Below are 13,502 nucleotides of genomic sequence, written 5' to 3' on the forward strand. Positions count from 1 at the left end.
TGGTTTGGGTTGGAAGGACCTTAAATCCCATCCAGGGACAGGGCAGGGACACCTCCCACTGTCCCAGGTGCTCCAGCCCCAGTGTCCAGCCTGGCCTTGGGCACTGCCAGGGATCCAGGGGCAGCCACAGCTGCTCTGGGAATCCCATCCCAGCCAGGAATTCCCAATTCCCAATCTCCCATCCATGCCTGCCCTCTGGCAGTGGGAGCCATTCCCTGGGTCCTGTCCCTCCATCCTTGTCCCCAGTCCCTCTCCAGCTCTCCTGGAGCCCCTTCAGGCTCTGAGCTCTCCCTGGAGCCTTCTCCTCCCCAGTTATCCCACAAATCCTTAGGTCAGCATCTGGAATGTTGCCACCCTCACTGCTGTTGTTTTTACTCAGAGCTTTCCCTTGTAACAGAAGATTTTGGGCTGCATTGCACGAGCAGCTTCTCCTGGTGTGTCCCAAAATCTCCTTCAGGCATGGCTGGGACAGGGCCTGGCTCCCAGCATTTCACCAATCCCATAAATGCCAAAAATCCCACAAATCCCACCTTCCTGTGCAGACCAAGCCACCCTCCTGGACCAAGTGAAGCGAGTGAAGGAGATCGAGGCCATCGAGAGCGACGCCTTCGTCCCACAGACCTTCAGGTCCAGCAAAGAAGTCAAAAAGGTACACTTTCCTTCCACAAGGGGCATTTTCCTTCCAAAAGGGATATTTTCCTTCCAAAAGGGCATTTTCAGTCCCTTTCTTGCTGCATTATCCTCTCAGAGCCAGGAGGAAGCTGTGCCATTAAGGATTTTCCATCGATAGAAGAGCATCAACGTTGAGAACCTTAAATCCACCTGAAATCCCACCAAGGACTCCCTGATGGTCTCAGGGTGGCTTCAGGGAATTTAAATGTGACAGAATTTAAAAAATCACCTGGTTTGAAGACTTTTGTTAGGAGAAGCAGAAGAATTGAAATCCCAAAGTAATCACATTTACTTTGTAATTAAAGTGGAGATGATTTTAATGCTGTTTAACTAAAGCCAGACCTGAGGTCTGTATTTATTCCCTGAAAAGAAGCAGCTTGGTTTTCAATCAGCTTTCCAGAAACCCAACAGGAGACATCCAGATCCCAGAACTTACCTGAATTTTGGCCAGCAGGTGTTGCAGGGAGCTGGTGTGGGATGTGTTCATTTTCCCACCTGGCAGTGTGTTTGGAATTATCCCTGCTTGTTTCCCCAGGAATGTGCAATTTGCCTTTCTAGACATCTCCAGGAATCTGGTGCAGCTTCTTCAGGAAGTGATCCAAAATCCCAATGGTGCAGTTTTTCCAACTCTCTCCCTATACTTTGTTTTTATCACTTCTTGTCCTTTGTCCTTGTCCAGTGTGTCCCACTGAAGATGCTGAGGATCCACGAGGATCCTTTCAGGGAAGACAGCCAAGTGCTGGGTTAAAATACTGCCACAGTTGGGAATACTGGGACAAAGCACTCAAATTTTGTGTGTTTGTTTCTTTTTCAGTCAGCAGATCCTCCTGAGCTCCAACAGGAGCCTGTGAATGTGGGAGCAGGAGCCCCTGAGGCAGCTGCTGCTGAGAAAGAGCCTCCAGCTGCCAACATTCCCACTGCCATCAAGTACCAGGATGACAATTCCTTAGCACATCCAAATGTGAGTGTTTATCCCATCTTTTTAGCCAGAGTTTATCCCACCTTTAGCTTTAGAGCAGCCCCTGGCATGAGAGCAGGGTTGTGTGACCCCACAGCTCCTCACAAAATCCCTGCTCTGGGATAAAGAGGATCCCACTCCTCCCATCACCCAGCAGAGCAATCCCACAAGGAGGTTCAGCAGGAATTTTAGAGCTATAAATGAATTTTATAATAAAATATAATTAATGTAACACTGGGGAAGTTCAGGTAAACAAAAATTCAGGACAAATTGGTTTCTGTAGTTGGAAACCTGGTGGAAAACTCAGAACTTGCCCGTTTTGCCAACTTGCAACGTTTTAAACACGGGACAGGCTTCAGATAATTTTAAATCATTGTGGCTAAACTTGAGCAAATCCCTTTGGAAGAGCTTTAGAGGGAAAGAAAAGGTTTTTTAAGAATTAGCAAGTCAAAAATGCCTTGCAGTGAAGAAATCAGTGTGGGTTCTGTAGAATGGACAGAGAACAGATATCAGGACATGAATTGCACTGGAGCCTTGCCTCCCCAGTGATTATGATCTTTAAGACCCCTCCCAAGCCAAACTCTTTTAGGATTCCCTGAACAGTCTCTGCTGTTGTTGATGATTTTGGCTCACCTTTGTCTTTGCCCCCCCTGAGCTTCTCCTGTGGGCAGCGGGGCAGTGGTGGGTGCTGCAGGAGATGGGCACAGCCCCGGGCTCGCTGACTGTGCCGGCTTTTCCCCCGTGGCAGCTGTTCCTGGAGAAGGCAGAGGCTGAGGAGAAGTGGTTCCAGAGGCTGGTTGCTCTGCGCCAGGAGCGGCTGATGGGGAGCCCCGTGGCCTGACGGCTGCCAGGGCATCCCAGCCCCTTCCCACGTGCAGCTCCCGCTCTCAGCTGCTCTTCTTGTCTCTTAGAGGAGGCTTCAGTGAGCTGGGCAGGCAGGGAGGGTTTCACCTGGAAAACCAGGGATCTTCTGTCCTGCTCCACCTGGGGAATCAAGAATGTCCTGCCCTGCTCTACCTGGATGACTGGGAAAGTTCTCTCCTGGTTCCCCTCAATGACCAGGAATGTCCTGCCCTGCTCTACCTGGATGACTGGGAAAGTTCTCTCCTGGTTCCCCTCAATAACCAGAATGTCCTGCTCTGCTCCACCTGGATGACTGGGAAAGTTCTCTCCTGGTTCCCCTCAATAACCAGGAATGGCCAGCTCTGCTCCACCTGGATAAGCAGGAATGTTCTCTCCTGGTTCCCCTGAATAACCAGGAGTGTTCTGCTTTGGTTCCCCTCAATAACCAGGAACGTTCTGCTCTGCTCCACCTGGATAAGCAGGAATGTTCTCTCCTGGTTCCACTCAATAACCAGGAACGTTCTCTCCTGGTTCCCCTCAATAACCAGGAGTGTTCTGCTTTGGTTCCCCTGAATAACCAGGAATGTTCTCTCCTGATTCCACTCAATAACCAGGAGCGTTCTCTCCTGGTTCCCCTCAATAACCAGGAATGTCCTGCTCTGCTCCACCTGGCTAACCAGGAATGTTCTCTCCTGGTTCCCTTGAATAACCAGGAGTGTTCTGCTTTGGTTCCCCTGGATAACCAGGGATGTTCTCTCCTGGTTCCCCTGGCTACCCAGGGATGTCCTGCCTTGGTTCTCTGCAGGCTCCATGCTGGAGATGGGCAGGGCAGCACAGCCAGGGGCATTTCCATTTTTTTGGAGGGAATTCCTCAGGTGAAGAGCACCTGGCAGCCCATGAAATATCATTTTATCTCTCCCAATCCAGAAAATTTTATAGAGCCAGGTAGGAGCTGGGAGGTAAGTGGGAACTGAGGCTGGGGGCTGGGGGAGTGAGGAGCCATCAGTTGCCCTTCCATGTCCTGCAGCTGGAGAGGATCCAGGATCCATCCCTGTTATCCCTTCCTCCTGTGCAATCCTGAACATCTGGGCAGGCTCCTGCCTGAGGGAATCCTCTCCCTGGATGTGTTCATCCCTCTGCTCCCACTGCCTCACTCTGGTGGAAAATGCTCCACGTTTCCTTGAGCATCTGCCACTACTGCCCCTCCAAAATGGGAATTGTATCAACCTCATCATTTCTGGAATTGCCAAATGATGGAATTGCCACACACCTGCTTCTGGGCAGGGGCTGCTCCCAGCCCATGGAGTTCCCTGGGGCCAGGTGGGACTTTTAAATAATCAAAGTTTAGTCTGAACATCTGAATTTAGCCTGGATAAGCTTCCACAAAAATCTGCCCATCATCCATCTAAGTGCAGGAAATCAACCAAATCAAATAAATAAAATACAAAAGTGTTTCTTCAGCAAAGCTGGGGGGAAATTGTCACATCAGGAGAGGAGAAAACTGAGCCCCACCTCTGGATGAGCTCCCTGGAGCTGCCCTGCATCAGCATTCCCTTGGGAAGCTGCTTTTTGGGATTGTTCCTCCTGCTTCTCAGATCTGTGGTGATAAAAAATGGAGGCTGACTCTGGAAATGGACTTTGGTTGTTTTATTTTTTATTTTAGATCCTGGATGTAAAAGGAAAATGTATTGAATTTGCATTCTGACACATTTTTACTTCCTTTATGAAGGGTTAGTTTGACTTTATCCTGCATCAAAATATTCCAAGACCTTGTCTGCAGGAAAAAGTGGGAAAAAATTTGTTTCCCCTGTTTCATTTCAGCATTTTTAAATGGTAATATTTGTCATTGCTGCATTTTATCATCACCTTTTATGTTTGTTTCATAGAAAATAAAAACTGTTTGATGTCCATGGAAGGTCCAGGTGTAAATTCCTCTTTTCACACATTGTGTTGGATAAGTTTGGTGCTTTTATTGGATGTAAAATGATTCTTTTTATTTGCAGCCCTGTAGAATATTAGAAAACTTTACAATAGGCAGCAAATAGATTTAAAGTAGAGTTCATTTATTTATTTATTGTTTATTAATCAACATCTGAATTTGCTGGAGGAGAGTTGGGAGCAAGAGCTGGAAAGAAAATGGAAATAACATTTAGATAATTTAAATAAATTAAAATCAATAAATTAATTTAAATAAATTAAGTTAATAAATTTTAAAATGTTTAGATAACATTTAGGTAATTGAAATAACATTTGGAAAATTTAACTGAACGGAAAATATACTGAAATATTCCGAACACCACTGGAAACGTGGAGCAAATCAGGATAAAGTTGATTTTTATCATTCCAGTAGCAGCTCAGTGATCAGACTATCCACGAATTCCTCAGGATCGTGCACTTTTCTTGGAACAGTAACTTGGGCATTGCCTCAGGGGGCTCATTGAAGGGGATTTTCCTGGGTTCTTGCCCTGGCACATCCCTGGATGCAGCGGTGCCCGAGCTCGTGCCAGCCTGCAGGGACATTTCCAGAGCCCCCAGCACTCCAGGTGGGTTTGACTCCTCCCTGCCCCTGGGAGGGACACAGCTCCTGTGATTATGTCCCAGCAGATCCCACTGGGACAAACTTGGCTTTTCCTTGGGATCAGCTCTTCACCTCCCTGCCTTGGAGCAGCAGCAGTGGGATGGGGAGGCAGGAATCAGCTCTGCTGGGGGACCCAGGAGGGGTTGGAGGTTACTGCTGGAATTGTTATACCCTGGGGCACATTAGGAAGGGAAATGTCCAAGGAAATGTCCAAGGAAGTGTCCAAGGAAATGTGCTCTCCACCATTCCATGGCTGGGGCCTTCTTCCCTGAGGAAGAGGGAGGATGTGTGACCTCATCCAAATTAATTCATGCCAGCACCTGGCCATAAACCCCTTAAATGTGGGCAAATCATCTCCAGCAGCCTGGATAAATGCACTGCTGGCTCCAGCTTCTCCTGATCCAGTAATGCCACTGTTCTTCATCTCCTAAATCTTAACCTGTGACAAAAATCCTGGTTTTAGTTCCTGTCATTTTCAGTTCTCACATTTAGGACTCTTTCCTACAGAAAGTTCATTTTTTTCTGGTATTTTTCCCAGTTTGCTCCTGGTGAAAGGGAGCAGATTCCTGCACAGGAAGGGACACAAGCAGCTGTCAGTTTTCCCTGTAGAACTCAGGATTTTGGCTGTGTTTGGCAGCCTGCAGGGACATGGCTTTGTCACTCAGGACTCTCTGATGCACAAAGTTCCTGCCAATGCCAGACTGCCTGAGCTGTGGAAGATAAAGCTGGAACTGGAGCTTCTCTGGCTCCTGGGAGTCAGCAGAGCCCTTTTCCCCAGGAATTCCAGCAGCAAACTCATTCCCAGAGCCTGCAGAGCAGCCACCCTCCATTCCCATCAGGAATGGTCCCTGCTCCTCATCCCTCAGCAGCTCCAGCACTGTAGGTGAGGGATAACTGCCTGGAAAGGACCTGGGGGTGGTTTTTAGGTGGTTGTCATTGTTGTTACAATAATTTAGGAGGATTTTGCTGCTCAAATGATGCTGTCAAAGAAACCCTCCTGGCCAGGAGATCAAATGTTGCTCCTCCTGCTCCAGTCACTCCAGGAGGGCAGCACTGGGTGATCCCAAGGCCCCTGTCCCAGCTGTAACCCAAAACCAGCCCCCTGCATGATGACAGTTTTCCATTTGTCAGGTTACAAGGAGGGAGTTATTTTTAGTGGGGATCCTTGAACTCCAGAAACCTTTGTGAGGAGGGACCAGCTGGAACCTGGGGCTGAACCCAGGGCTGGAGGGGGCTGGGGAGACTCCTCAGCTTGAACGTGATACAAAACCCAGAACCACAACTAGCCAGGACTGAAAACACCCCCCTCTGGGAGTTTGGACTCAGGGCAGCATTGGCTGTTTGTTTCTCCCAGTTTGGACACAGAGCAGCAGTGGCTGGCTGGGAATGGCTCAGTGACCCTGAGGCCCTCTGGAATTGCCACACAGGGGACTCCAGGTGGCTCCTCTTTGTGGAAGGAAGCAGAGGGGCAGGAGGGTGCTCCAGCAGGCTGAGCTGAGCTCCCAGCCCAGCTCCCACATTCCAGGTGCTCTGCTCCCACAAAAGATCTGCAGCTGCTGCAGGGCTGGAGCCCCTCTGGAGCCAGGCTGGGAGAGCTGGGAATGTTCACCTGGAGAGGAGAAGGCTCCAGGGAGAGCTCAGAGCCCTGCCAGGGCCTGAAGGGGCTCCAGGAGAGCTGGAGAGGGACTGGGGACAAGGATGGAGGGACAGGACACAGGGAATGGCTCCACTGCCAGAGGGCAGGCATGGATGGGAGATTGGGAATTGGGAATTCCTGGCTGGGCTGGAATTGCCAGAGCAGCTGTGCTGCCCCTGGATCCCTGGCAGTGCCCAAGGCCAGGCTGGACACTGGGGCTGGAGCACCTGGGGGAGGTGTCCTTGCCATGGATGGGAATTAAATAATCTTTGAGTTCCTTCCCACACAAAGCTTTCCATGATTCTCTGATTCTGTCCCAGTGAATTTAACAGTATTTTGTTATAAATTCTTGTTGTCTTATTTCAGGCCTTGTACAAATTCCTGAACTGGGCAACAGGGAGCTGAAGAGATATTTAAATCAAATATTAATTTCCATGTTCTTACACATCTTCCTCCAGTCCTTGCTTTTATCTGACATTTACCAACAATTAATCACCAGCTGCCTTGGCAGAAGCTGATGTCACCTCTGGACTGAAATCAGCTGTGGAACAGCACAGTCCAAAGGCCTCTCCCACTAAAAATACATTTAAACCTCTGGGAAGTGCAGAGCAGCCCTGAGCCCACCTGGAAAGGAGCAGCTGGAGGAGTGAGGACACCTCATTTCTGCCCATCCGTGGGAAATGGAAATAGGAGCTGCTGATCCCTCCAGAGCTGCTGGGGATGGAGCCCTCTCGGGTTTCCTTCAACCTTGCTCCTGACATTGCTGGGCAGAGAATGGAGCCGGGCCCCCAGGTGCTCCCATTCCTCCCAAAATAGTTGGAAACCCCCTATTTTTACTAATTCTGCTGTTTCTCGCTAGCTGGGTAAGCAGAGCTGAATGTTTGGAAGTTTGGAGCTGCAAGAAATGTAATTAAGAAGTAATTGTGTAATAAAAGCTGGGTGTTTTATTGAGTGAGCAGTGAAACCTGTCCTGGCTGATTGGAACTGACAATTTATCCTTGCCCTCCCTGTGAAATCAGCCAGAACCTGAGCTGGGAACTCGATGTTGTGATAACTTATACACTCAGTTTGTCCAGGACTAATTGGAACATGGGATTAATGGATCTGCTGAGGTAGCAGCAGGAATTTTTAGCTGCAGCCACAAGCAGCCTGAGGCAGGAGAGCCCTTAGGAACAAACACAGCGTGGCCTGAACTGGGCACGGGCTTTAAAGAGGGGCTGAAAGTGCCTTCACCTGCTGCCAGTGCCAGGAGATCCTACAGAGGACAGCAGGGAGCCATCCCAGCTCACCAGCCTGCAATCCCTGCATTATTGGTGCTTTGTGCTCAGCCTGGTGTCTTACCTTGCTGTTGGTACCAGCTCCCAGCTTCCTCAAAGAACAGAATCACAGAATTTCTAGGTTGGAAGGGACCTTTGAGATCATCGAGTCCAACCCGCGTTCTAGCACCTCAGCTAGGTCATGGCACCAAGTGCCACATCCAATCTTTTTTTGAACACATCCAGGGATGGTGACTCCACACCCAAAATGCCATTTCCCCACTTTGCTGAGACTTTATGGGCACTGAAGTCTCAGGACATCCGTGGCACAGCCCGAGGGTCCCTCCTGCTCCCAGAGGGATCTGCTGCCCTGCCAGCAGTGTTTATTAGCTCAGCCTTAATTGACAATCTCTAATTTGTGTGGGTGGAGGGAGCTGGGCTGCAGTGAGCTATAAAAGGAAGGTCATCAGCAGCCTGCACGAGCTGGTGACAGCTCTATTTATAGCCCAGCCCAGGACCCAAAATGTGTTTCTTCCCCTTTTTTGGTGCTGCAAGTTCAGGGTTAGGAGTTCCTGCAGGCAGAGGTTCCTCCTGCAGCCTCTAAGTGACTCCTTTTATCAGCTGCAGACACACAAGGGCAGGTTTTAGGGATATTTCCTAATTATACACAAAGAGAGGACATGGGCAGGTTTTCTGTTGGGTGGGAAATGGAAAAAAATGGAATAATAGTAAAAGAAATTTAGTTTTTTTTTTTCCTATAGAAAGGAGGAATTGTCTTTCCCTTGCTTGCATCTTATATAAAATAGGGTTCAACTTATCCAGGTAAGGCTGACAGCATAGTCCTGAACAGGTATTTTATATTTCATCAGAACAAAACCACCTCTGGTCAACACTTGGCTCTGATTGCTCCATTTCCCTCGTTAGGGTAATTAATTACCCAAATTTTAAACCTTGTGAGATGCAGCATCTTCAGAGGAGACTCACAGGATTCAGACTGGATTTCAACAGAAAAATCTGCTGATAATGAGCTAAGGAGCATTCATTCTTTCTTTCCTCTTCTTTCTTCTTTGTGTGTACAAACCAGGTATTTCCTTTGAAATTTGCTCTTTCATTTCCACCTGTATGTCTGTTTTAAAGAAGGGAACCTTGCCATTTAGTTCTAATAATTAATGAATTTCAGTCTGGCCAGCAGAGTTGTGTCCAGCCTCGGGAAGGGCTCTGGCTCCACTTCTCCCAGCCCAGTCTGGCACTTTTCCCATTCAAACACGTGCAGGAATGCAATTTTCACCTCCAAGTGTTAAAGCATCCCTGCTGCTTCAAAATAATCCTTTGGATTATTAGAGGAATTAGAGTGGATGATTTCCCAGAAAGGCAGAAATATTCCTGTGCTTTTCAGCAGTTGCACCAAGTGTTTCCCACAGATTTTAGTGTATTTTATTTAAAAAGTTGATCACAATCAGTCTTTTTGGGCATCACCAGAACTGATTTTTACTCTGGAGGGAACAGAAAACCTTCCCACAGATTTTAGTGTATTTTATATAAAAAGTTGATCACAATCAGAGTCTTTTTGGGCATCACCAGAACTGATTTTTACTCTGGAGGGAACAGAAAACACAAACCCAAATTGCTGGGAAGAAAACCTCTCAGCATGAGGAGTGAAGAGGAACTCAGGGGTTGGAAGGAAATGTTTGGGGCAGGAACCTAAACAGGGATCTTTGGAATGGAGAGAGAACAAGGGAATTACAAATATCAACAAACATCAATATGGCAAAATGACCTTTTGTTCTGGCTGAATGTGCTCAAGAAAGCTCTGAAGTCTGGAGCAGATTTAAATAGTCCTTTCACCAAAATGAATAAGAATTAAGAAGGTAAATTAATTCCTAAGGGAAATCACTGTAGATCTCATTAGCTCAGGAACAAGATACCTTAAAACTTTTAATTAAAGATAATATTTACTGCAAATGAATAAGAGTTGGCAGGTTTCAGCAGAAACCATAATCTCATTTATGCAAAGTTTTCTTCCATTAAGGCAGACATCATTAATCTCATTGGAGATGCCCTCCAGCCTGACAGAGCTGCAGCACGAGGAGTTCCTTACAGAACTCTTTAATCTGCACAAAGGAACTGCAGCTGCAGCAGCCCCAGAGCTGGAGAAGGGCTGAGCAATTAGAGATCCCTGTGCAAACACAGCCCTGCATCCCTGGCACCCAGCATCCCATAATGAGCTCCTTCCAACAGCTGCAAAAGGAGCAGCCTCTGCAGCCTCATCCCCCAGGTCCTGCCCAGAATCCTGGAAAATGCAAAGGAAGAACCCCTGCAGCCTCATCCCAGGGTTCCTGCACAGAATCCTGGAAAATGGAAAGGAAGAACCACTGCAGCCTCATCCCAGGGTTCCTGCACAGAATCCTGGAAAATGGAAAGGAAGAACCACTGCAGCCTCATCCCAGGGTTCCTGCACAGAATCCTGGAAAATGGAAAGGAAGAACCACTGCAGCCTCATCCCAGGGTTCCTGCACAGAATCCTGGAAAATGGAAAGGAAGAACCACTGCAGCCTCATCCCAGGGTTCCTGCACAGAATCCTGGAAAATGGAAAGGAAGAACCACTGCAGCCTCATCCCAGGGTTCCTGCACAGAATCCTGGAAAATGGAAAGGAAGAACCACTGCAGCCTCATCCCAGGGTTCCTGCACAGAATCCTGGAAAATGGAAAGGAAGAACCACTGCAGCCTCATCCCAGGGTTCCTGCACAGAATCCTGGAAAATGGAAAGGAAGAACCACTGCAGCCTCATCCCAGGGTTCCTGCACAGAATCCTGGAAAATGGAAAGGAAGAACCACTGCAGCCTCATCCCAGGGTTCCTGCACAGAATCCTGGAAAATGGAAAGGAAGAACCACTGCAGCCTCATCCCAGGGTTCCTGCACAGAATCCTGGAAAATGGAAAGGAAGAACCACTGCAGCCTCATCCCAGGGTTCCTGCACAGAATCCTGGAAAATGGAAAGGAAGAACCACTGCAGCCTCATCCCAGGGTTCCTGCACAGAATCCTGGAAAATGGAAAGGAAGAACCACTGCAGCCTCATCCCAGGGTTCCTGCCCAGGATCCAGCACTGGAGCTGCTCTGGCTGGCAGAGATTTCATCCCTGGGAGTGAGAGTGGGCACACAATGAACCAGGGGAGTGTGGGTGATGTGGAGTGCTGGGAACAGCTGTGGGAAAACTCCACATCCCTGTCCCAGGGTTAGAAATGATTTCTTTTTACAGGGCTGAGTTCAGAGAATCATGGAATGGTTTGGGTTGGGAGGGACCTTCAAGATCCACCTGGATGGGCAGGGACACCTCCCACTGCCCCAGGTGCTCCAGCCCCAGTGTCCAGCCTGGCCTTGGGCACTGCCAGGGATCCAGGGGCAGCCACAGCTGCTCTGGGAATTCCATCCCAGCCCCTCCCCATCCTCCCAGGGAACAATTCCTCCAAAATCCCACCCGAACCTGCCCCTGGCAGTGGGAATTCATTCCCTGTGTCCTGTCCCTCCTCAGATTCCCTACAGGAAACATGCCTGGGATAACCAGGTGGGATTAGAGGAGCCTGGAGTATTTCCATGGCAGCCAGCAGAGGAGATCCTTGTTCCACCAGGATCCATCAGGATCCATCAGGCTGCAGGGGGAGCGCCCCAAGGGGAGAGGAGACATCAAAGGTGAATGAACCGAGGCTGCAGCATTTCTGCAGATCACAGCAGCCAGGTGATTCTGCTCTCAGCTGCTGGAATTTCCTCAGATCCCAGGGTTTGGGATTCACTCCAGGCTGGAATGTTTCTGGGGAGTGACTGGTGGCAGGGAATGCTGCAGGGAGAGTCACCCTGATGCCTTCAGTTTTAGCTTTTGTGTTTTCCAGGTTCTGTGCTGCATTGTAACAGTATATATATATAAACTCTGAACTCCATATAAAGTGTCAGCAGCTCTCCTCTCAGCTCAGGCACACAGAGCAATCCTCTTCCAGCCCCAGAACCAAGGACACCGCTGCAGCTTCAGCCCAACAGTGCAAACAGCAGGGAATGGAGGGGAGCAGCCTGGGAGGGTGGGACTGCAGAACCTGGGGCTGGAATTGGACAGAGAACTCAATGTGGAAATGGACCAAAACTTATCAAAGGGTGAGAACTCCTGACCTTGGGTCCATCTTGGGCAGAGCCTCAGCCAGGCTCCTGTCCTGCCCAGAGTGTATCCTTTGAGGTATTTTAATAAATCCCTGCTTTATTCCTTTATCATTCCCAGCCTCTGCTCCAGGTGGCCTCTGAAGGCATCAGGCCCAGGTGACCTCTGGGGATGGGAGAGCAGCAAATAAACCAGCTCAGTGAGGCAGCTCTGCCTCTGCTGGGCTTCTTATCACCAAATCTCCTGCCAGCTGGGATGGGTTTTATTGCTCACACACAGAATTCAGCTTTGCTTCAAGCCACACACAGAATATTACAAATATTTTAGTAATCTCCACCTCTGCACTGCAGTTACTCAAAGATTCTAGAATTATTTAAAACTGCTCCAAAGTTAAAGTCTATTCCCACTAAAAATGCCACAAGCAGCGATTTTAGCATAGTGATGAAATAATTTACAGTGGTCATTTATTAATGACTTGTCAATATTCTGATTAACAGAGATGCTGTGGTTGGTTTTAGGGCAGCCATTCCAGGCTGGAATGTTCATTTATCACAAACCAGCCAGGTGGATTTCCTTTAACACAATTCCTGTATCAAATACAAAATTCTGCAAATTCTCCCACTCCTGGAACTCCATCTTCTCAAAATATCTTGTGATTAAGGCTGGGAGAGATCTCCCAAATCCGTGCTTTTACTGAAACCTCCCTTTGACAACAATTCCAAAGGTTTGCTGGGGGCTTTCCCTTTATCTGCTTCTGCTAAAACCAAGACTCCTTTTACCTGTGACCCAGAGCAGGGCAGGGAGGGGACAATGAGAGCCTTGGGAAGGGGACGTGCCCTGGAGCCCCGTGCAGCCACTGGAGCATCCCAGGGCCTGCTCGTCCCTGTCCCTACTCGTCCCAGTCCATCCCAGCTCATCCCAATCCCAGTCCCTGCCCATCCCAGTCCATCCCCGTCCCAGTCCCAGTCCATCCCAGTCCCTGCCCATCCCTGTCCCTGCTCATCCCAGTCCATCCCAGTCCCGGTCCATCCCAGTCCATCCCAGTCCCAGTCCGTCCCAGTCCCAGTCCCTGCCCATCCCAGTCCGTCCCAGTCCATCCCAGTCCCTGCCCATCCCTGTCCCTGCTCATCCCAGTCCATCCCAGTCCCGGTCCATCCCAGTCCATCCCAGTCCCAGTCCGTCCCAGTCCCAGTCCCTGCCCATCCCAGTCCGTCCCAGTCCATCCCAGTCCCTGCCCATCCCTGTCCCTGCTCATCCCAGTCCATCCCAGTCCCGGTCCATCCCAGTCCATCCCAGTCCCAGTCCGTCCCAGTCCCAGTCCCTGCCCATCCCAGTCCGTCCCAGTCCATCCCAGTCCCTGCCCATCCCAGTCCGTCCCAGTCCATCCCAGTCCCAGCCCATCCCAGTCCCTGCC

At 49.3% G+C, this 13,502-nt stretch overlaps 2 protein-coding genes across 2 annotated transcripts in view; one reads left to right on the forward strand and one right to left on the reverse strand.

The window, feature by feature from the left end:
* Positions 1-4,388, forward strand: part of RSRC1 (arginine and serine rich coiled-coil 1) — a 101,813-nt gene extending 97,425 nt beyond the window's left edge. Inside the window, exons 8-10 of the mRNA XM_041406014.1 lie at positions 543-649; positions 1,487-1,633; positions 2,379-4,388. Coding sequence (XP_041261948.1) covers positions 543-649; positions 1,487-1,633; positions 2,379-2,471 — 347 coding nt within the window. The 3' untranslated portion in view covers positions 2,472-4,388. The remainder of the gene's footprint in view (positions 1-542; positions 650-1,486; positions 1,634-2,378) is intronic.
* On the reverse strand, positions 2,710-3,708 carry LOC121336659. Its single transcript, XM_041406013.1, has 2 exons — positions 3,100-3,708; positions 2,710-3,066 (listed from the first exon to the last, which is right to left on the reverse strand). The coding sequence occupies exons 1-2, from the start codon at positions 3,706-3,708 to the stop codon at positions 2,710-2,712; spliced, it is 966 nt and encodes a 321-aa protein (XP_041261947.1).
* Positions 4,389-13,502: the final 9,114 nt, after the last annotated feature.

This window comes from Onychostruthus taczanowskii, unplaced genomic scaffold, assembly GCF_017590055.1.
Source record: "Onychostruthus taczanowskii isolate IOZ18803 unplaced genomic scaffold, ASM1759005v1 scaffold24, whole genome shotgun sequence".
NCBI lineage: Eukaryota > Metazoa > Chordata > Aves > Passeriformes > Passeridae > Onychostruthus > Onychostruthus taczanowskii.